General features: G+C 44.3%; 1 protein-coding gene across 1 annotated transcript in view; it reads left to right on the forward strand.

Moving 5' to 3' along the window:
- SMARCA5 (SWI/SNF related, matrix associated, actin dependent regulator of chromatin, subfamily a, member 5) overlaps positions 1–18911 on the forward strand; it is a 54490-nt gene that overhangs the window by 21094 nt on the left and 14485 nt on the right. The window contains exons 6-14 of the mRNA XM_053254031.1: positions 6185–6364; positions 8986–9141; positions 9230–9361; positions 11963–12031; positions 12844–12953; positions 14148–14374; positions 17495–17616; positions 17695–17847; positions 18702–18834. Of these exons, the coding sequence (XP_053110006.1) occupies positions 6185–6364; positions 8986–9141; positions 9230–9361; positions 11963–12031; positions 12844–12953; positions 14148–14374; positions 17495–17616; positions 17695–17847; positions 18702–18834 (1282 nt within the window). The remainder of the gene's footprint in view (positions 1–6184; positions 6365–8985; positions 9142–9229; positions 9362–11962; positions 12032–12843; positions 12954–14147; positions 14375–17494; positions 17617–17694; positions 17848–18701; positions 18835–18911) is intronic.

Raw genomic sequence — 18911 nt, forward strand, 5'->3', positions numbered from 1 at the left:
GGTCCTCTCGTGCCCAGCCAGAGTGGCACCCCGCAAAGCAGTGCGGGCAAGGAAACAAGGCAAGGGTTTGCGTGGCTCCTACGCAACGCTCCCCTGGACATGCTACCACGTTTGGCTACTGAGGAGAGGTCGGCCAGATTGCACATGCAACCGCACCAGCCAGTGGCCTCAACGGAGCCGATGCGGGATGGCATCCCGAGCACCCACCAGGTGAGTGGCATGCGCGGTGACCCCAACTTGCAGCAGGATATGTCCCTTTGGGTGCGGGACATGATGGCCTGGGAGCTCAGAGCGAGTGCCAGGGACATCTCACGCTCTGTCAAAGAGATGGTGACCCTAGAAATGAGGAAGTTTACCGGAACACTTCCCAACTTGGCACACCTGCCTGCTACTAGACGTGGTTGTTCCAGCTCCTCATCACCCGATACCAGCCCTGAAAGGGCGGCCCCCACCAGGGCACTATCCAGGAGGAGGTGCCCTCCGTCTGCGGAGGGCAGACTTGCCGATCAAGTAGCCAATCTCCCCAGTCCAAACAATGGGAGAGAAGCGGGAACCCCCGCTTCTAGGGCTAGAGGGGTCTCATCAGACCGGGTGTCAAACCCTGACCATTCCGGGGAAGCCGCATCGGAGAAGGAGGACGGGGAACTCTCCGAGGAAGAGGTTCCTCAGAAACCCAGCCCTATACTGAGGCTGTTCACACAAGAGGCCTACGAGGTACTCCTGTGTAAGGCCCTGAGGGTTATAAACACAGCGGCATTCCCCCCCGGATACACAGGAGGCTCCCGGGCAGCTGGCACAGGAGGTTTTCCCAACACCTTCTGGTCAACACCGACCAGTGATTCCCTTCCCACCCCTCTTCCGTAAAACTATGCTAGTCGAATGGGAACACCCTGCCTCAACTAAACAATTGAGTTCTTTCCCTAGAAGGTTCTACATGCTACCAGAGGAGACAATGGCAGAGATATCGGTGCCAAAAGTGGATACACCGATTGTGGCCTTGGTGTCTGGCGCCATCATGAACAAAGAGGGAGATGAGCAACTGAAGGGACCTGAGGACAGAAAGGCGGACGCGCTCCTGCGCAAGGCTCACGAAGCCTCAGCCACGGCCATTCGGGCCTCCGCCTCGACATCTATTATGGCCCGGGCCTCGGTATTATGGGTAAAGGACCTCCTTACTAAGATCGAGCCCGGCCAGACGGCGCTCCGCTTAGGGCTGAACAAACTAGCAAAGACCGCCGCCTTTATGGCGGACATGAGCCTGGATTCGATCCAGTCTTCCTCCAGGGCCATGGCAGCAAACGTGGTTTTACACAGATCACTTTGGCTAAAAAACTGGCGCGTGGATGACAAGTCCAAAGTGAACTTGGCCCCTACCCCCTTTAAAGGGAGTAACCTTTTCGGAGAAGCTCTGGATGAGGTATTAGTTGAGACACAGGATAAGAAAAGAGCCATGCCGGCGGCTCGCAGGGACGCCCGCAGCTGTTTCCGCTCTAACCGACATTCCTTTCGTTCCTCCAAGCAGGCCTTTCGCTTCCGTGACCAGCGCCCCAACAGGTCGCAGGGCCTACCCCAATGGGGGAACTCCAACTGCAGCAACCGGAGAAGCAAGACAGGGTTCCGCCATCACGCAGCCTCCCAGCCCGGGGGACGACAAAGCCGTAAACAAAATTGACTCACTACCAGTAGGGGGCAGGCTACAGCACTTCGCCCCCAGGTGGACGGGGGCAACTCAGGACAAATGGGTATTAAACTCTCTCAAATCAGGCTATTGCCTGGAGTTCAAAACACTGCCACACGACCAGTTCATCGTTTCTCCAATGTCCAGGGACCAGAACAAACACCTTCAGATGGAATGGGCTATCCACTATCTATGCCACATCCAGGCGGTAGACCCGGTACCATCGACAGAATTATGTCATGGCGTTTACTCCGTCTTGTTCTTGGTCCCCAAGAGAGATGGCTCGTGGTGTGCAGTGCTGAATCTAAGGCGGTTGAACCGTTTCATTCGCAAACGACAATTCCGCATGGAATCCCTGCACTCCATCAGGGAGGCAGTGGCCCCAGGCGATTTCCTAGCATCTATAGACCTGACGGATGCGTACCTCCACATACCCATTGCCCCCGTCCACAGGAGGTTCCTCAGGTTCTGCTACAAACAGGAACACTTTCAATACAAGGCCTTACCATTCGGCCTCTCCTTGGCCCCGAGGGTCTTTACCAAGGTGCTGGCTGCCCTTGTGGGACACATGAGATTAGAGGGGCTAAGGGTCCATTCATATTTGGACGACATTTTAATCAGAGCGCATTCCTTTCAGCAGGCAAAAGCGGACGTTTCCAGGGTCCGCTCACTGCTCAGGACGTTTGGGTTCGTGGTCAACGACTCAAAGAGCCAGCTCCGGCCGTCCAGAACACTGGTACACCTGGGAGCCTACTTCGACACGGGAGCAGCGACCATTTCTCTTCCTCCCGAGAGGAGGGAAAAGATCCACAAACAGATTCAGCCGCTCTTGCGGAGGTCCCAGGTAGAGGTATCACTATTGGCCCAACTACTAGGGTCCATGATCGCATGCATAGAATGTGTACCATGGGCAAGGTGGCACGCACGTCCACTCTTATGGACACTGCTGCCTTACCAAAAGGAGATCGCGTCCCGATCCCTCAGAAAGATCCCCCTGCCACCGCGGGTAAGACAGTCCTTCCGGTGGTGGCTGTCTCCTGCGATCAGCAAAGGGAACCCCTTAAGAGAGCCCAACAGGGTGATTCTCACCACGGATGCCAGCCTGACGGGATGGGGGGCCCACTACCTGAAATCAAACGTTCAGGGCCTCTGGTCCCCTGAGGAGGCCTCCCACAGCATCAGTTGGCTGGAGTTGAGAGCCATCAGACTGGCTCTGGTACATTTCGCCTCCCTCCTACAGGGAGAGCACGTGTTGGTGAGAACAGACAACATGACAGCCAAGGCCCACGTGAACCGACAAGGAGGGACCAGGTCGAGGTCCCTGATGGAGGAGGCCAATGTACTCTTCCAGTGGGTGGAAATTCATTTGGCCTCGATCAGAGCAGAACACCTAAAGGGGGAGGCCAACGCCCAGGCAGATTGGCTGAGCCACCAGACAGTGGACCAGTCCGAGTGGCCCCTCCACCCCAAGGCCTTCAACCTAATTCAACACCATCTGGGGATTCCCCAGGTGGATCTGTTTGCCTCCCCGACAAACAACAAACTTCCCCGCTTCTTCACACGGTTCCAACACCTCCTGGCGGAGGGAACGGATGCCCTAAACTCCCCGTGGCCTCCGGGTCTTCTATACGCCTTTCCTCCTGTCGCTCTCATTCTGAGGGGCCTGGTGAGAATCCGAGAAAGACGGGCACAGGTCATCCTAGTGGCACCCTTCTGGCCCAGGCGCCCCTGGTTTGCCGACCTGAAGCTTCTCTCGATAGCACCCTCCTTGCCCCTCCCCATACGCCCAGACCTGCTAACGCAGGGACCTCTGCACCACCCAGACCCAGCGTGGCTCCAGCTACACGCCTGGAGTTTGAGCGTGTGCAGCTAGCTAAAAGAGGGTATTCCAAGACAGTGCAAGACACGATTTTGGCGGCCAGGCGCCATAGCACTAATAGAATTTACCAAACCACCTGGGCTGCCTTCCTCCGATGGGCTAGGCGTAAGAAGGTGGACCCTTGCTCCACCAAGTTTCCCCAGGTTCTCGCCTTCCTGCAGGCAGGGCTTGACCAGGACCTCAGACCTAATACCCTGAAACGTCAGGCCTCGGCGCTAGCATCGGTGCTTAAGCTGAGGAGAGCAGGGAACAACATGCTCCACCCTCACCTGTCTTGTTTCCTGAGGGGCGCAAGCAATATAGCGCCTCCACCTGTCCACTGTTTTCCTTCATGGAACTTTAATAAGCTCCTAAACGCCCTCACGAGACCTCCTTTCGAGCCACTTGCTACGGCTCCCCTTAAATACCTCTCGTACAAGGTCCTCTTCCTAGTGGCCATCACTTCGGCCCGCAGAGTGTCAGAGCTGGGAGCTCTCTCAATCAGGAAAGAGCTGTGCGCCTTCCAGCCCGACGCTGTTATTTTAAAGACCGATCCCACCTTTATGCCAAAAGTGAACTCTGTGTTTCACTGGTCACAGGCTATAGTTCTGCCTTCCTTCTGCCCAAAGCCTAAACACCTGCAGGAACGTAGCTGGCATTCTCTAGATGTGCTCAGGGCTCTGCGTATATACACTCGGAGGACAAAAGACCTCAGACTGTCCAAAGCCCTCTTCGTCTCGTTCCATGCCTCCTCTCTAGGCAATAAGGCGTCCAAGGTCTCCTTTGCTCGCTGGCTCTGGGCATGTATTGCTTCGGCCTACCAGGCACTATCCCTGCAGGTTCCCCGGGGCATCACGGCACACTCCACGCGAAGTGCAGCCACCTCCGCTGCCTTCTCTGCACAGGCCCCCTTGGAGGAAATTTGTCGCACAGCCACATGGTTCTCCATCTCGCCCTTCCTCAAACACTACAAAATTGACTCGCTGGTGGCAGAACAGGTGGCCTTCGGACGCACTGTGCTACAACAGGTAGTAAAACACTGATCCACCTCCCACCTGAGATCCGTTACTGCTATGGTAGGTCCCTATGTAAGCCGTGACCACCTACTTCGAGGGAGAAAGAAACATTGGACCTACCGTGAAGGGTTCTTTCTCCTCTGAAGTAGGAGGTCACGCGGCCCTCCCGTGGAACAGGAACCATCTGGGGTCATTCCTAGCCTGTGCTGTGAATACTTCCTTAGTACAGTCATCACCTGCTGACAGGCCTGGCTGACTGTACTCACCTCATACTAACTTCTCAGGTCTTCTAATCTTTATGGTGTCTAGTTCTGGACTTTCCTGGCTTTCTATCTACTATCTGATACCTGCCTCTGCTATCTGCTTCTACCTACTCATATCCGTTGTTACACTGAACAACAGCAGACTGATCATGAGAGGCAACAGTCGGAACTGGGGACACACCGGAGCATGCCTGGAAAGGGGGGAGGACCTACGACACCTGAGACTTCCTGTCTATTGGGAGCAAAGAGTGGAAGATAACCCTATGTAAGCCGTGACCTCCTACTTCAGAGGAGAAAGAACCCCTCACGGTAGGTCCAATGTTTCTTTTCGATGTCGGGGCTTGCTGCTTCAATATCAATATCGACGGAAACATTAGGGATCACATCTACAGGACAACAGATGGCTTCCACCTTGGCAGTGCTGCCATTGTTGTTCTCAATATCGAAGACTAGGGATCTAGTGCCTGCACCAACCCCTATTCGTTCGACATCGAAGGAGGATATCCAATTATATGCTCTAAACACCCATTCTAATGGATTCAATGGATCTCATACTAGATAAACAGGTTGCTCACCTGTAACTGATGATCTGGTAGAGATCTGTTGATATCCATTAGACCCTCCTGAACCTCTCCTCTGCAGTGGACCGTGGGCCTATCCAGTAGAACTTACCATCTATGCGACTGCTTCGGTGGTCTCCAAGGAACTGAGGTGCCTGTGCTTCCTCCCGCCTTAAATAGTCATGTGGGGCAGGGCGCAGGCGCCGAAAAGGAGCTGTAGAACTCGACGCTGAGAGGCTTCCGCGCAGGCGTGTATCAAGGCAGTGTGTGCACACATGCATTCAGAGTAGGGCCTTCCTGATTCAACCTGAGCGGGATTTTAAATTAACTCAGTGGACATTAAAAAACTTGCGAGCACATGTACATGCGCACGCATTAGAGGGACCACTGGGCCTGTGCAAATATTTGTGTCTGGATAGCCAAAGCTGAATAATCTACACAGCCCTACTGGCACTGTGTGTAGGTAACTGCTCCCACCAGTCCCATTATCTGCAGTACTTTCTTGTGCTTGGTGCTGGTGTCCTGGTGGAGCCCTGGAGAGCCTGAGCAGAGTGCAGGGCAGTGGAATTCACTGGTGTGGGAAATGGCACAGAACTGTATGCAGACAAGTGGTGGAAACAGTCACCTCTGAGCAGAGCTCTGTGGGTTATTTGGCTTTTGCTATTCGGTACAGAATATTTGCACAGGCCCAGGATTATAATCCTATTTGCACAGGATTATTTTGTAAAATTATTTGTACTCCCCCCCCCCCTTGCTTACTGATGAAATAGTCATGATGCGGCTTAATTTTAATTTTTTGTTGTTGACAGGGTCTGGGGAAAACACTGCAAACAATTTCTCTTCTTGGGTATATGAAACACTATAGAAACATACCTGGTCCTCATATGGTTTTGGTTCCCAAATCAACTTTACATAATTGGATGAATGAGTTCAAGAGATGGGTGCCAACTCTTCGAGCAGTATGTTTGATAGGTGACAAGGACCAGAGAGTGAGTATGGAACACCTCAATCCTTGTGTGCCTGCTATAAATGCTGTTCTGCCAGACAGTTAAGCTACCATAGGTTACTTGAATAGGAGTCCCTGAAATAGTACCTGCCTTATCAGTTAGAGTTCAGACTTACAAATGGATTTTATAGAATAATTTTGAATCATTTATCACATCTCAGAGGTGATAATGCATATGTAGCTGACTTTGGTGGGGGTGGGCAGTGGAGAGAAGAGTGAGGCATATTGGGAAGAAAATAGTCCAGATCCCTGTGCTCTCCCCTACCCATATAGTAACTGTTTAAGAAGTAATGGGGTGTGCTATTCTATCATATAATGTTGTCTTAAATATGCTTTCAAAACACAGATATATGCATGCTTCAGTTGCTTATGTGTCTTTTCTCAGGTTTTTCTAGTGTAACATAAAATATGTTTGTGCTTGTGAAAAATATGATAATTCAACCTGACTTAAAAAAAAACACTGTAGGAAAGTATTTCCAGTTTATGCAGTTCCTGACTCCAAGGCTCTCCTTTTTTTTATTCACCAACATATTCCCCCCACCGCCCCCCCATTATCTGTGTGGGGAAACTTACATAATTGGCGTAAGTAACCAGCTTCTAATATAATATGTGGAAATAATACTTATTGTCAGAAGAAACTGAGGAGTGCTAAGATCAGCTATCTGGTATCATTAAATTTGTTGAGAATTTTCTTCTTAAGCTGCATTTTATGGTTTTATTTTGAATTTTACTTACTCACTACATATCCCACAGTTTGTTAGAAATTATTTGCTACAAAATTTGATTTTAAATGACACACATGAAGCATTGTGCTTCTACAGCATTACATTTTATGATGCATTCTTGATAGACCTAATTATGCAACTCCTTTAACAAACAGTACTGGCACTCTTTAGTTCACCATACAAAAGTGATTGACAAGATGTTCCAAAACATCTTATTATTGAGGAAATAATTTTATATTTAGTCCAGATTTTTGCAGAATGTATGAAAACTGCATTAGACTGTTAACAGTCTAGAAAAATACTGTAGTGCCATTATCTCTGAAATCAAGGCTTGAAATGCCTATTTGGCCACACATCCCAAATAAGCAGCATGTGCTCTAACATCATAGGTGTGGTCTTTCTTAGACCTAGTTGTTGATTATAGAAAGTGAAGTTACCTGTAGTAATCTGGCCAAAAGGAACTGCTATAAAAAAATTTTTAAAAATCCAGAAGGTACAAGTGGTGTATATAGTATCACTGTGCAAGAGCACAACAAAAAGCACACTGGGGGACATATTTGTGCATGTATCTAAAGAGAGGAGGCAACAGAAAGCTTGGGTAGATAAACTGAGAAGAGAAAGGTTGTTCAGTGAGAAATCTGCTTTTTAAAGGGAGCAACTGTGTGAAGGCGGGGTGGATAGTTATGTAGGAGGGGAGTGAAGACCACAAAAATAGTATTAGAGCTAGTTGTAGAAGTAAAAAAATATTCCCTCTCCTCAGAATCACCCTCTTATATGGCATGCCAATATAAAGATAAATTGTTTGAATTTGATTCTTCTCTGGTTTGGTGTGGGGTGGGGAGATGGGGGGAACAACTGTGTGGAGAAAGGTGTGTGTGTGTGTGTGTGTGTGTGTGTGTGTGTGTGTGTGGCAGCTGAACAGTCTGTCCTGCTTTTTGTCTTTTGTCATAGTAACAGCTGAGAAGAATTTCTGTCAGGGCTGGTGAAATCTGCCCCTTCCCCCTGGGAAGGCAAAATCTCTTGAAAATAAAGGGCAACCATTGTTACATTTGAATGGCCTAACTCATGTCTGAAGTGGCTTGGGCCTGTTCTATCACATAGACCTCAAATGCTTAGCAGTGTTAGTGTTGCTGCTTCTATATGACAGTGGCTTCTTCCTTCATTTTTACAGCTAAGGAGCCAAGGTCTGTGTGAATGAGCCTATTTCCTTAAGAGACATTCACTTTTCTTCACACAGCCCCACCCCCTCCCGGTTTTTTAAAGTGCAAGGAAAATGTCCCCCGCCCCCGAAACTGGCGTTCCATGTAAGAGGGCAATATTTTGGGGAGGATGTATTTTTAGAGTTCTATAGCCAGCTCTGATGCTAAACTTGTGGTCTTCACTCCCTTCCTCTTCATTCCAACATAATCTTGATTGCCAGCAAAGAAACTTGTGATCATGCGGGAATCTACAAATGGCAGATTTCCTGAACTTCCTTTTACAGATCCCTTTTCATGATCAGCACAAAACAAGTCCACGCAACTCAGTCAGTCCTTCATAAATATTAGAAGGCTGGAGGGAGGTTGAGCAGTAGTGATGTCATAATCACCTCAACCAATGGGAGAGCATTTTTGCTCTGGCAGGGAAATGTGAGTCCTTGAACAAGTTTTTAAAACTACTGCTTCACATAGGACAAAAAACCCAATAACATGATCTAATGGTGAGCTGCTCAGTGGATTAATACTACTAAACATGCTATATGAGATTTAGGAGCTCTCCCCATTTGAGGTGACCTAGGCATTTGGATTTTTAAACTAATGAATAAACTCAAGTCCAGTGTGTTTGTGTAGCGCAGTAGTGATTATTGCTTAACAGTGCATCAATTTTTTTTCTTTAATAGGCTGCTTTTGTACGAGATGTTTTATTGCCAGGTGAATGGGATGTCTGTGTAACATCATATGAAATGCTGATTAAAGAGAAATCTGTCTTCAAAAAATTTAATTGGAGATATCTTGTTATTGATGAAGCTCACAGGATCAAAAATGAAAAATCAAAGGTAATTTTAAACTCTCAATATGTATAAACATTGAAATTACGTAAACCTTTCTATGAGTTTATTAATTTTTCTTTCTTTCCTTTTTCAGTTGTCAGAAATTGTGCGGGAATTCAAGACTACAAATAGGTTGCTGTTAACTGGAACACCACTTCAGAACAATTTACATGAACTCTGGGCACTTCTTAACTTCCTATTGCCAGATGTCTTTAATTCAGCTGATGTAATTTTTTGAAATATAGATATATTATGCAATTCATTTTGCTCCAGATTCTCAAACCAATTGTTTGCTTGCTTTAGGAATACATATTTATATCATCTTTGTTATAGCCTCATGCTCTAATATTGTGGCAAAGCTAGTTTGGGTCTATCCATTGGCTAAGGAAGGAGAAGCTGCAGGCAGAACACTCTGATCCAACTGGCAGTTGTCCAGGGACTGCAGAAGGAGAGGGGATTGTTGCCTCATTTCTTTCAGTTGTGATTTTAAAGCTTTATTTAGCCACCTTGGGGCTGTTTGAAAAGGCAGGGTATACACACTGATTGAATGAATAAAATAATACTTGTAGTTTGTGTAGAGGAAACATCTTTTGCTAATTATGACTTTTGTTGTGTCAGTCACTTTGGCTGTCACACAAATGTCAACAGGTGACTGCAAGTCTAAGAAGTGAACATAAGAACAGGGACTCTACAGCTGGTTCATAGATCTGGATAGTGAGGCCTCGAAAGTAATAAAGGTGGGTTCTGCGCCTGCACAGGCCTGCTTCGGGTAGTATTCGTTAGCTCCTTGTGATGCCCTTTAACCTCCCCTGCACATGCTGTGCAGTACCCTATTGTGGCGGTTAGGTGTCTGTTACTCAGTTTCTTCCTGACCGCCGAAGCAGTCAGACCTCAGGAACTTCGCAGCTCCTCGGAAGAAATAGTTAGATTGATCTAGTGCTTTACAGACCTCCAGAACGAATGACCATTCTCTGCTATCCCTTCTAACCTAAGATGGAGACTCTCGTTAGTACTCTCAACTTTGATGGATAAGCCATTTGAACCAGTGGCTACCAAGTTCATTGAAGATAGTAACATTAAAGACTTTGTTCCTTGTGGCTATCACTTCTGCGAAGCGGGTAAGTGAATTATTAGTGCTTCGCAGAGATGAGCCTTATACAAGATTCTACCCTGAAAGGGTAGTAATGTGTTTGGACCCACAATTCCAACCAAAGATAGTTTCTGACTTTCACCTAAACACTGACATTGTGTTACCAACCTTCTTCAGGAATCCAATGCGTCTCTAGAATGGGCGATGTATACTTTAGACGTCCGGAGAGCCATCCTCTTCGACTTAAGGAGAACTAAAGATCTAAGGAGGACAAGGCACCTGTTTGTTTCCATTGCAGGTCAGAAACAAGGGCAACAAGCATGCCGACAAAAACTGTCCTTTTGGTTGGTGGAGCTTATAAAGATGGCCTATGACATACAAGGGTTTACTCTGCCTTCCGCAATACGGGCCCACTCAACTAGAGCACACCTGTCAGGAATCAGATTTAAGGATATTTGCATGGCTGCTACATGGGCCTCAGATCAGACCTTTGTGAAACATTATGCGTTAGACCTTCGCTCTCTAGCGGTGGTGGAATTTGGCAGGGCAGTCCTTAAAAGGGTGCTTCAATAGCTTGCTACTCCCACCTCCATTTGGAAAACTCGCGAATCACCCACCTTTATGACTGACAAGGTCTCACTATCCATATAAACAGGTTGCTTACCTGTAACAGGTGATCTGGTAGTGATGCCTTGACATTCATAAAACCTGTCCATCCTACCCCGCAGCAGAGTGCAAGCATACAGTACAAAGAGTCACGACAAGTACGCATGCAGAGTGCAAGCATAACGCAACAGAGTGCAAGCATACAGTACAAAGAGTCACACGACAAATACGCATCCTGTTATAAGGAAACAGAAAGCATCAACAGATATATTTTTATCGGTTGGCCATACAGAAACTGAGTAACAGACACCTAACCGCTGTGATAGGCACGTGCAGGGGTGGTTAAAGGGCGTCACGAGGAGCTAACGAATACTACCCAAAGCAGGCCTGCGCAGGCGCAGAACCCACCTTTATGAATGTCAAGGCAGCATCACTACCAGATCACCTGTTACAGGTAAGCAACCTGTTTATATGACAGGTAGAACTTCTTGGAATATTATTAGTTGGAGACTGAAGGAGAAGATACATATAAAATGAAAACCATTTGAAAAAAAGGAAAATTTCCAAACCATGAGAGGATAATGTTTTTGTGTTGTGTGTAACACAGAGTTAATTCCTTCTTGATGCTGGCTTTGCTGGTGAGATCATGTAGTAGTTGGACATGGATACTGACTTGCCATGCTTGTATTAGTGTTGGCTTCCTGAAAACTGTTCTTTGCAAATTGGGAGCCAGCCTTATGAACATGCACTCCATCCCTTCTCGCAAGCTTTTCCCTTCCCAAAGTTTTAGCATTACTTGTGCAACAGTGCAAGCCATAATTCTTTTGTAAATCCAAAATTGAAACCATAGGTTGAAGTAAGTTTGCAAATAATTAAGAACTAACATATAATTAACACTTGCATAGTTAATGGAGGGTGGGAGCATTGCATCTCATGGTTTACAGGCAACCAGCATTGCATCTCTACTAGAAACCAGTCTTTATTCTTAAGAAAAGCTTGAACTGTAAGGCAGTTCATGAGATTTCATAGAAATTTATATTTAGCCTTTGGACTAATAAATAATAAGAGCTCAATTTATAAGCTTCCTCTGAAATATGGGTGGATTATAATGATTTAATACTTTTAATACAGGATTTTGATTCATGGTTTGATACGAACAACTGTCTTGGGGATCAAAAGCTAGTGGAACGGCTCCATTTGGTAAGACACTTAAATCCCTGCAACTTCACAGGGAATGAATATCATGTTATGTAGTCTACTTACTACATTTTTCTATATGAACTATACTTTCAAGTGCAATTATTATTCTCCTTTTGAGGTCAGAAACATTGGAAGATGGCTGGTCTTGTGGTAGCGAGCATGAACTGTCCCCTTTGCTAAGTAGGGTCTACCTTGGTTTGCATTTGAATGGGAGACTACATGAATGAACACTGCAATATTCCCCTTTGGGGATGGGACAACTCTGGGAAGAGCACCTACATGCTTGCATGCAGAAGGTTCCAAGTTCTCTCCCTGGCCTCTCCAAGATAGGGCTGAGAGAGACTCCTGCCTGCAGCCTTGGAAAAGTTGCTGCCAGTCTGTGTAGACAATATTGAGCTAGATGGACTAATGTTCTTACGGTGTAAGGCAGTTTTCTGTGTTCCTGTTAATACAGAGATTGGGACTGCAATTCCACGACTGAAATAAAATGCGACAAATAAACAAAAGGGCCATGCCTTTGGAGGCTTGTGAGTGTCTTTTACACAAAAGCCACTTAACAGTTGGGGAGCCCTCTGCAGCATGTGAAACTGCAGCTGTAAGCAGAAATTGGGGCCCCTGTTGTAGCAATGGGATTAGTTGTTTGTATATGACACTTTGGATCCTAGCTTTGGTATAGAAAGCATATCTTTAAAATAAGAGTAAAAACATATTTCTCTGAAATATCAGATCCATAAGCCACTGGCAAAAAATCATAAGATTTCAGTTGTTTAGTGTTACACATTTAAATGTATTACGATTTTTATTGTTGGCAGGTGCTACGGCCATTTCTCTTGCGTCGTATTAAAGCTGAGGTAGAAAAGAGTTTGCCTCCAAAAAAGGAAGTTAAAATATATGTTGGTCTCAGCAAAATGCAGAGAGAATGGTAAGTAGAATTGGCAGAATTCCTCCATCTTGCTGGTTGCATATAAGGAGTGCTTTGATCAGTTACCATGCGATGGGCCTCTGTTGTCTGTCAGTCATCTTTATTCGGTCAATTGACCAGCAAAACAAACAAATAAATAAAACAGCACAAATCATGAGATACAGTCCCACAGATCCCACGACGCACCAGGGAACTCCGAATTCTACTAGCAATGTAACAGAACTTTGCCACCGAGTATGAGATACTAGAGTCTTTATCTTCAAGTAAGAAGTTCACTAACAAATCATTAGAAATACAAGGACAGCCAGAGCGCCGAGACAGCAAAGGCGCAATTAAACGCTTCCTAACATCTTTATAGAATTCACAATAAAGTAAAACATGAGCAAGCGTCTCGATCTCATTAGCATTACAGGGGCATAATCATGCCTCTATTGGTCACTGATGGAATCTGCCATAAAGTAAAACAGATGGCAGGGCATTAAAGCAAGCTCTAGAGAAGGCCCAACAAAACTTAGAAAAGATGATAGTGGCTAAGTATGGGGCAGTAGAAAATTCTGTCCATGATTGTAAGGGCCTATATAGGTTTGGAAGGAGAGCTGTCTCATTCTGTAGCTCGATGTCAAGAAGGTGTTGACATACCAGGGCCTTTGCTCTCCGAAGACCCAGCTCCAGGAGGTGTTCAGGTTCTAAACCTATCAAAAACAATTTATTAATTATCCCCTCAGACCAAGTAGGCCATGGGAAAATAGAAAGGTATTAGGCTTGCCGGCTGCAAGTGACTCTTCAGCCAGTAGTTAATGATAATCCTCCAGGCCCTGGTTTCCACCTTTGGAAGCCCTGCCTCTTGCCGCAGCACTGCATTAGCAGTACATTTGGGAGTATTAAACCAGGCTCTGAGAAAACCCGATTGAATTCTTTCTAATATGGTAAAATTATTATAAGGGCCCGATTGGGCTCCATAAGTCAGTTGTGACAGGGATTTAGCTATAAACAACCTGATGGCCGCTGGGATAAAACCACCACCTTTAGTTCAAAAGAATCTAAGTATAGCAGCAGAGCTCTTTTGAACAGAATCAGCTGCTGATTAAATATGGGCAGTCAACTTCCCATTGTATTGGAAAACTATGCCGAGATACTTAAAACATTTCACCTGATCGATTTTATGAACCTCTGTTGTCTCGTCTTTCAATATAGGTACACCAGAATCTTAATGAAGGACATAGATATATTGAACTCTGCTGGAAAACTGGACAAAATGAGATTGCTAAACATTCTTATGCAATTACGAAAATGTTGCAATCATCCATACCTCTTTGATGGAGCAGAACCTGGCCCACCTTACACAACAGATACGCATTTGGTTACTAATGGTGGCAAAATGGTGGTTTTGGACAAACTCTTGCCAAAGCTGAAGGAACAAGGTAACGTTAAATGTATTTGGTAATCATAAGTGACACACTTCTTCTATTATTTGTTATTGGATAAAGATAAAACTTCATAGTACTACTCCAATTCTGATTTTTTTAAAAACTGCTATTCAAGAATAGATTTGTTCTCCCTGTTAGTGAATCATTGAGATCCTGGAGTAACAAGGCAAGTCTCCTTAGTCTAAAGAGCAAAATGAAGCTTTGAATCCAGGCTATTTCGTGCAGAAAAATACCTTTTGCTGCCCTAGTTGGGGCAGTCTACTAGTAAACCTATGGATCCAAGTCTGATCGGAAGTTACGAATATCATATTGGTTATGAAGCAGCAGCTTCAACATGGAACTTTCCCCTCTGAGTTCCTCCCCTTTGTGTTAAAGGCAGGAGTACACTTTGCTCTTATGTTGAATAAGACTTATTGATACACTCCCTCTGGGCAAGTATTCTCCCTGCAATAGTGGGATAGTCCAGTTAATATTTCCATCTAGCATATCTACCTTTTGCCTAGTCTTGCTTATCGAATTTCTGGGCAATTGTGTTGCTTTGGTATTTTCCAGTGCCTGTCAGAGCTGTAGTATAGGTTGCAGTAGGAAACCACTGAACATCCGTATTGACTCGGTATCCCTGCCTCCTGGTGTGTGTTGTCTGCTCTAATTCAAGCTGTGGGCCTGGCAGCTTGGGTGTCTTATTTGGTCTTTGCAACTAGAATAGAGTGAATAGTCAGCAAAAGCCCCTTGGTTCCTGTGTTTGGTTTTTATAATGGTGCATGTCTGCAATGATGAATAGATAACTACATCAACATTCACTTATTTTATTATTACTTTTTATTATTTAAAATCATTATATACTGCCTAAAATTTGCATCTCTGGGCAGTTTACAATTAAAATAATTTAAAACATCAAATCAATTAATAATTAAAATCATTGAAAACATTGCAAACATTTAAAACCCAGTATTAAAAATATCAAAACTATAAATCTAGTTAAAAGCCTGGGTGAATAAATGTGTCTTTGATTCCTTATTAAACATTGCCAGAGATGGGTAGGCTCTTATTTCAATAGGGAGTGCATTCCAAAGTCCAGGGGCAACAACAGAGAAGGCCCATTCCCGAGTATTATTATTTATTATTATTATTTCGATTTCTATACCGCCCTTCCAAAAATAGCTCAGGGCGGTTTACAAAGAGAAATAATAAATAAATAAGATGGCTCTCTGTCCCCAAAGGGCTCACATTCTAAAACGAAACATAAGATAGACACTAGCAACAGTCACTGGAAGTACTGTGCTAGGGGTGGATAGGGCCAGTTACTCTCCCCCTGCTAAATAAAGAGAATCACCACAGTAGAAGGTGCCTCTTTGTCCAGTTAGCAACGAGTTGGTGGCAACCGCAGATGAACCTTTCCAGATCTTAACAGGCAGCGGGGCTCATGGCGAAGAAGACGTTCTCTTAAATACCCAGGGCCTAAGCTGTTTAGGGCTTTATAGGTAATAACCAGCACCTTGCATTTTGCCTGGAAACATATTGGCATCCATTGTAGTTCTTCAGCACAGGAGTAATATGGTCTCTCCTAGCACTTGACACTTGAGTGTTGGCTGTAAATTGAAAAGGCAGTTTAACTAGTTGTAAATTGAGGTGTGTGTGATAGGTGGTGGTTAGTAATCCAAAACTGCCAGGGTGGGATGGGCATAACTTTGAAGTGGTGTTTGCACTTTGCAGGGTTGTCATAAACTAATCTCAGTCTCTTTTTCTGGACAGTATGAGAGAAGTAACACTGAAATATATTGCAGGGTTGTCATAAGCCACTTCCTCTGCTGCAGCCCCACTAATCTGCTATATGGTGATAAATGCTGACTGTTTTCATTTGCATCACAACTTAAAAAAATAAATATTTCATTTGCATCACAACTTATAAAAAATAAATTTATATAATTAATATGGGTTCTCTGGTCAGTGACCGAAAATAAACATTATCTATCCATTATCTATATAATTAATATACAGAATATTATAAATATTATCTAATACTTAATAATAGAAAACGTAAAATTCAGTTTTCATACAAAAGATCCATGTTAGAACACTAGTTTTGCATCAACCTTTTGGGTGAATGGGGACACACTGCTTGCCTAATCACAGCTATAATAAAGCCCTGGTTATCTCCATTATCTATAAGCAGGTGTCTCTTTACTTTGTCAAGTAACAAAAATGTCCCATTGCCAGACAAGAGAATTGTCACTAAGTCTCCTGGGCTGTGGACCTGCCAGTTTGGATCCTCAAAAGCCTCTTGAGAATAGAATGCCTTCTCAGATGACTTCATAGCTTCTACTACAAAGGTGGTGTTAGGAACTGTGTGTTCCTACGATGTAGATGATTGAAAGATATCAGTTTTTGCTGCAGATTGTGAATTGGAAACATCTTAGAGCGGTATCTGGTTGGTTTAAAAAAGAAAGTGAGAGTGTGTTTAAATGTGACCCAGAAGTCCATAAAAGCCCCATCTTTGTACTGTAAGGCAAGAATGATCAGGAGTTGAGGGTACTCCTTGTCTTCTGTTACCAGAAGATGCAAGTCCCGTCATCTTCCATAGAAGCACAGGTGTCCACCCATTGCTGATTGTTTTCCTTAGTGGAGGGATCAGCTGTACTCATTCTCTTAAAATCCTAGAGTCTATTCAAAGACTTCATTGAACCGGATGGAATTAATTGCACTAACTCAATATAATTAGTGCAAGAAATATGTGCTTTCTTGACACTGGCAGTAAAACAGAGCCTTAAAAACTTGATGGTGTTGTGGTGACTACTGTCCCAGCATTCTGAAAGGAATTTGCTTTTCCTCAACTTGCTGTTTTAGGACTGAGTTGGCAAAGGAAGCAGGGTGCTAGGAAAGAAACCTAGATGTTTTCAACTATTTGTATTTTGATTTCATGTATTAAAATAGTGGGTAGTGATGCTATAAATATGCTTAGATATGAATTTCATGTGGTGTTTGGGGGTATCTGCTAAATGACTTCAACTATATATTGACTTTGCTCCTGTTTCTTATACTACTAAGTGATTTGGGGGGGCGGGGGAGGGGAGCAGAAATTGATTTAAACTGTCTTTTTTTTTTAATTTCCAACAGGATCGCGAGTACTGATCTTCAGCCAGATGACCAGAGTACTAGATATCTTAGAAGATTACTGCATGTGGCGAAATTATGAATATTGTAGGCTTGATGGGCAGACACCTCATGATGAGAGACAAGTAGGTGTTTAGACAAATGCAACATTTGTCATCTTCAAACTACTGCTGTGTGTTGACTGACTCTTCTTATTCATGCAGGCTTCTATTAATGCATACAATGAACCTGGCAGCTCAAAGTTTGTGTTCATGTTGAGCACACGTGCTGGTGGTCTGGGAATCAATCTGGCTACAGCTGATGTCGTAATCCTGTACGATTCGGACTGGAATCCACAAGTAGACCTTCAAGCTATGGTGAGATTCAGATGAGTGGCTTAGAAATCTTATCTGACTCCTGTTTTGCTTTTTGAAGCTTCTTTTCAGAATATGTAGGACCCATCTTTACACTTGGTCTCTGGCAATAGCTTCTTAAATGAACATTTTAGTAACTAGGAAAATGGTTTGTGTTAGCAAGGCATTGCCATGATTTTGACCTGTCAGTTCTGAGTTAACTTATACAAAGTTTATTGTTGCATGAAAACACTGTATTTATAATCTGATCCTTGGATATAAGCACTATGTTAATGTTTATACCTCACTTACCTGTCTTTAAGAAAACCACAAGGTAGTTACAAATATCAGTAACACATTACAAAAATTCAAAATACAACTAGTATTAATAAAACCATAATAAAATCAGTTGGGGGCATAACTCACCCTATGAAACTACCACCAAATGTTTTACAAATGTTGGATCTTCAGACAGTATGGCAGAAAATTATGAATGATGAGGCAAGATAGACTTTTTGGAGGGGTCGATTCCACAGCTGTAGGGCTGCAATTGAAAAGGCCATTGCAGTTTTGATCTCTCTGGCAGGAGAGTGCAAAAAGGACTTTTGATGGTCATCGGAATGGTCAGGTAAATACATGAGTGGTTGGGTAAATCCATGGTCCCAGGCCATTTAGGGCAAGGGTTTAGATACAAACTGGTAACCAGTGACAGTGGTATAATAGTTGAGTAATATGCTCTGTAAGCTTTATCCCAGTCAAAACTCTGGTGCTCTGAGCCAATTGAAATTACAGTAGTTAAGCTAGACGTTTCTAAGGCATGAATGATAGTGGATTGTGTTATATTGTGTAGAACTAATACTGAATTTATTTCTGTGTAGGATCGAGCACACAGAATTGGTCAAACAAAGACTGTTAGAGTATTCAGATTCATTACAGACAACACAGTAGAAGAAAGAATAGTGGAACGAGCAGAGATGAAACTCCGCTTGGATTCTATTGTTATTCAACAAGGTAAGTAGAATGAATAAACTTTCTGGTTTTCTTGAATATGTGCATTCTGTTTCAGTTCAAGGACTTTTAATGTGTTA

Source organism: Hemicordylus capensis, chromosome 5 (assembly GCF_027244095.1).
Source record: "Hemicordylus capensis ecotype Gifberg chromosome 5, rHemCap1.1.pri, whole genome shotgun sequence".
Lineage (NCBI taxonomy): Eukaryota > Metazoa > Chordata > Lepidosauria > Squamata > Cordylidae > Hemicordylus > Hemicordylus capensis.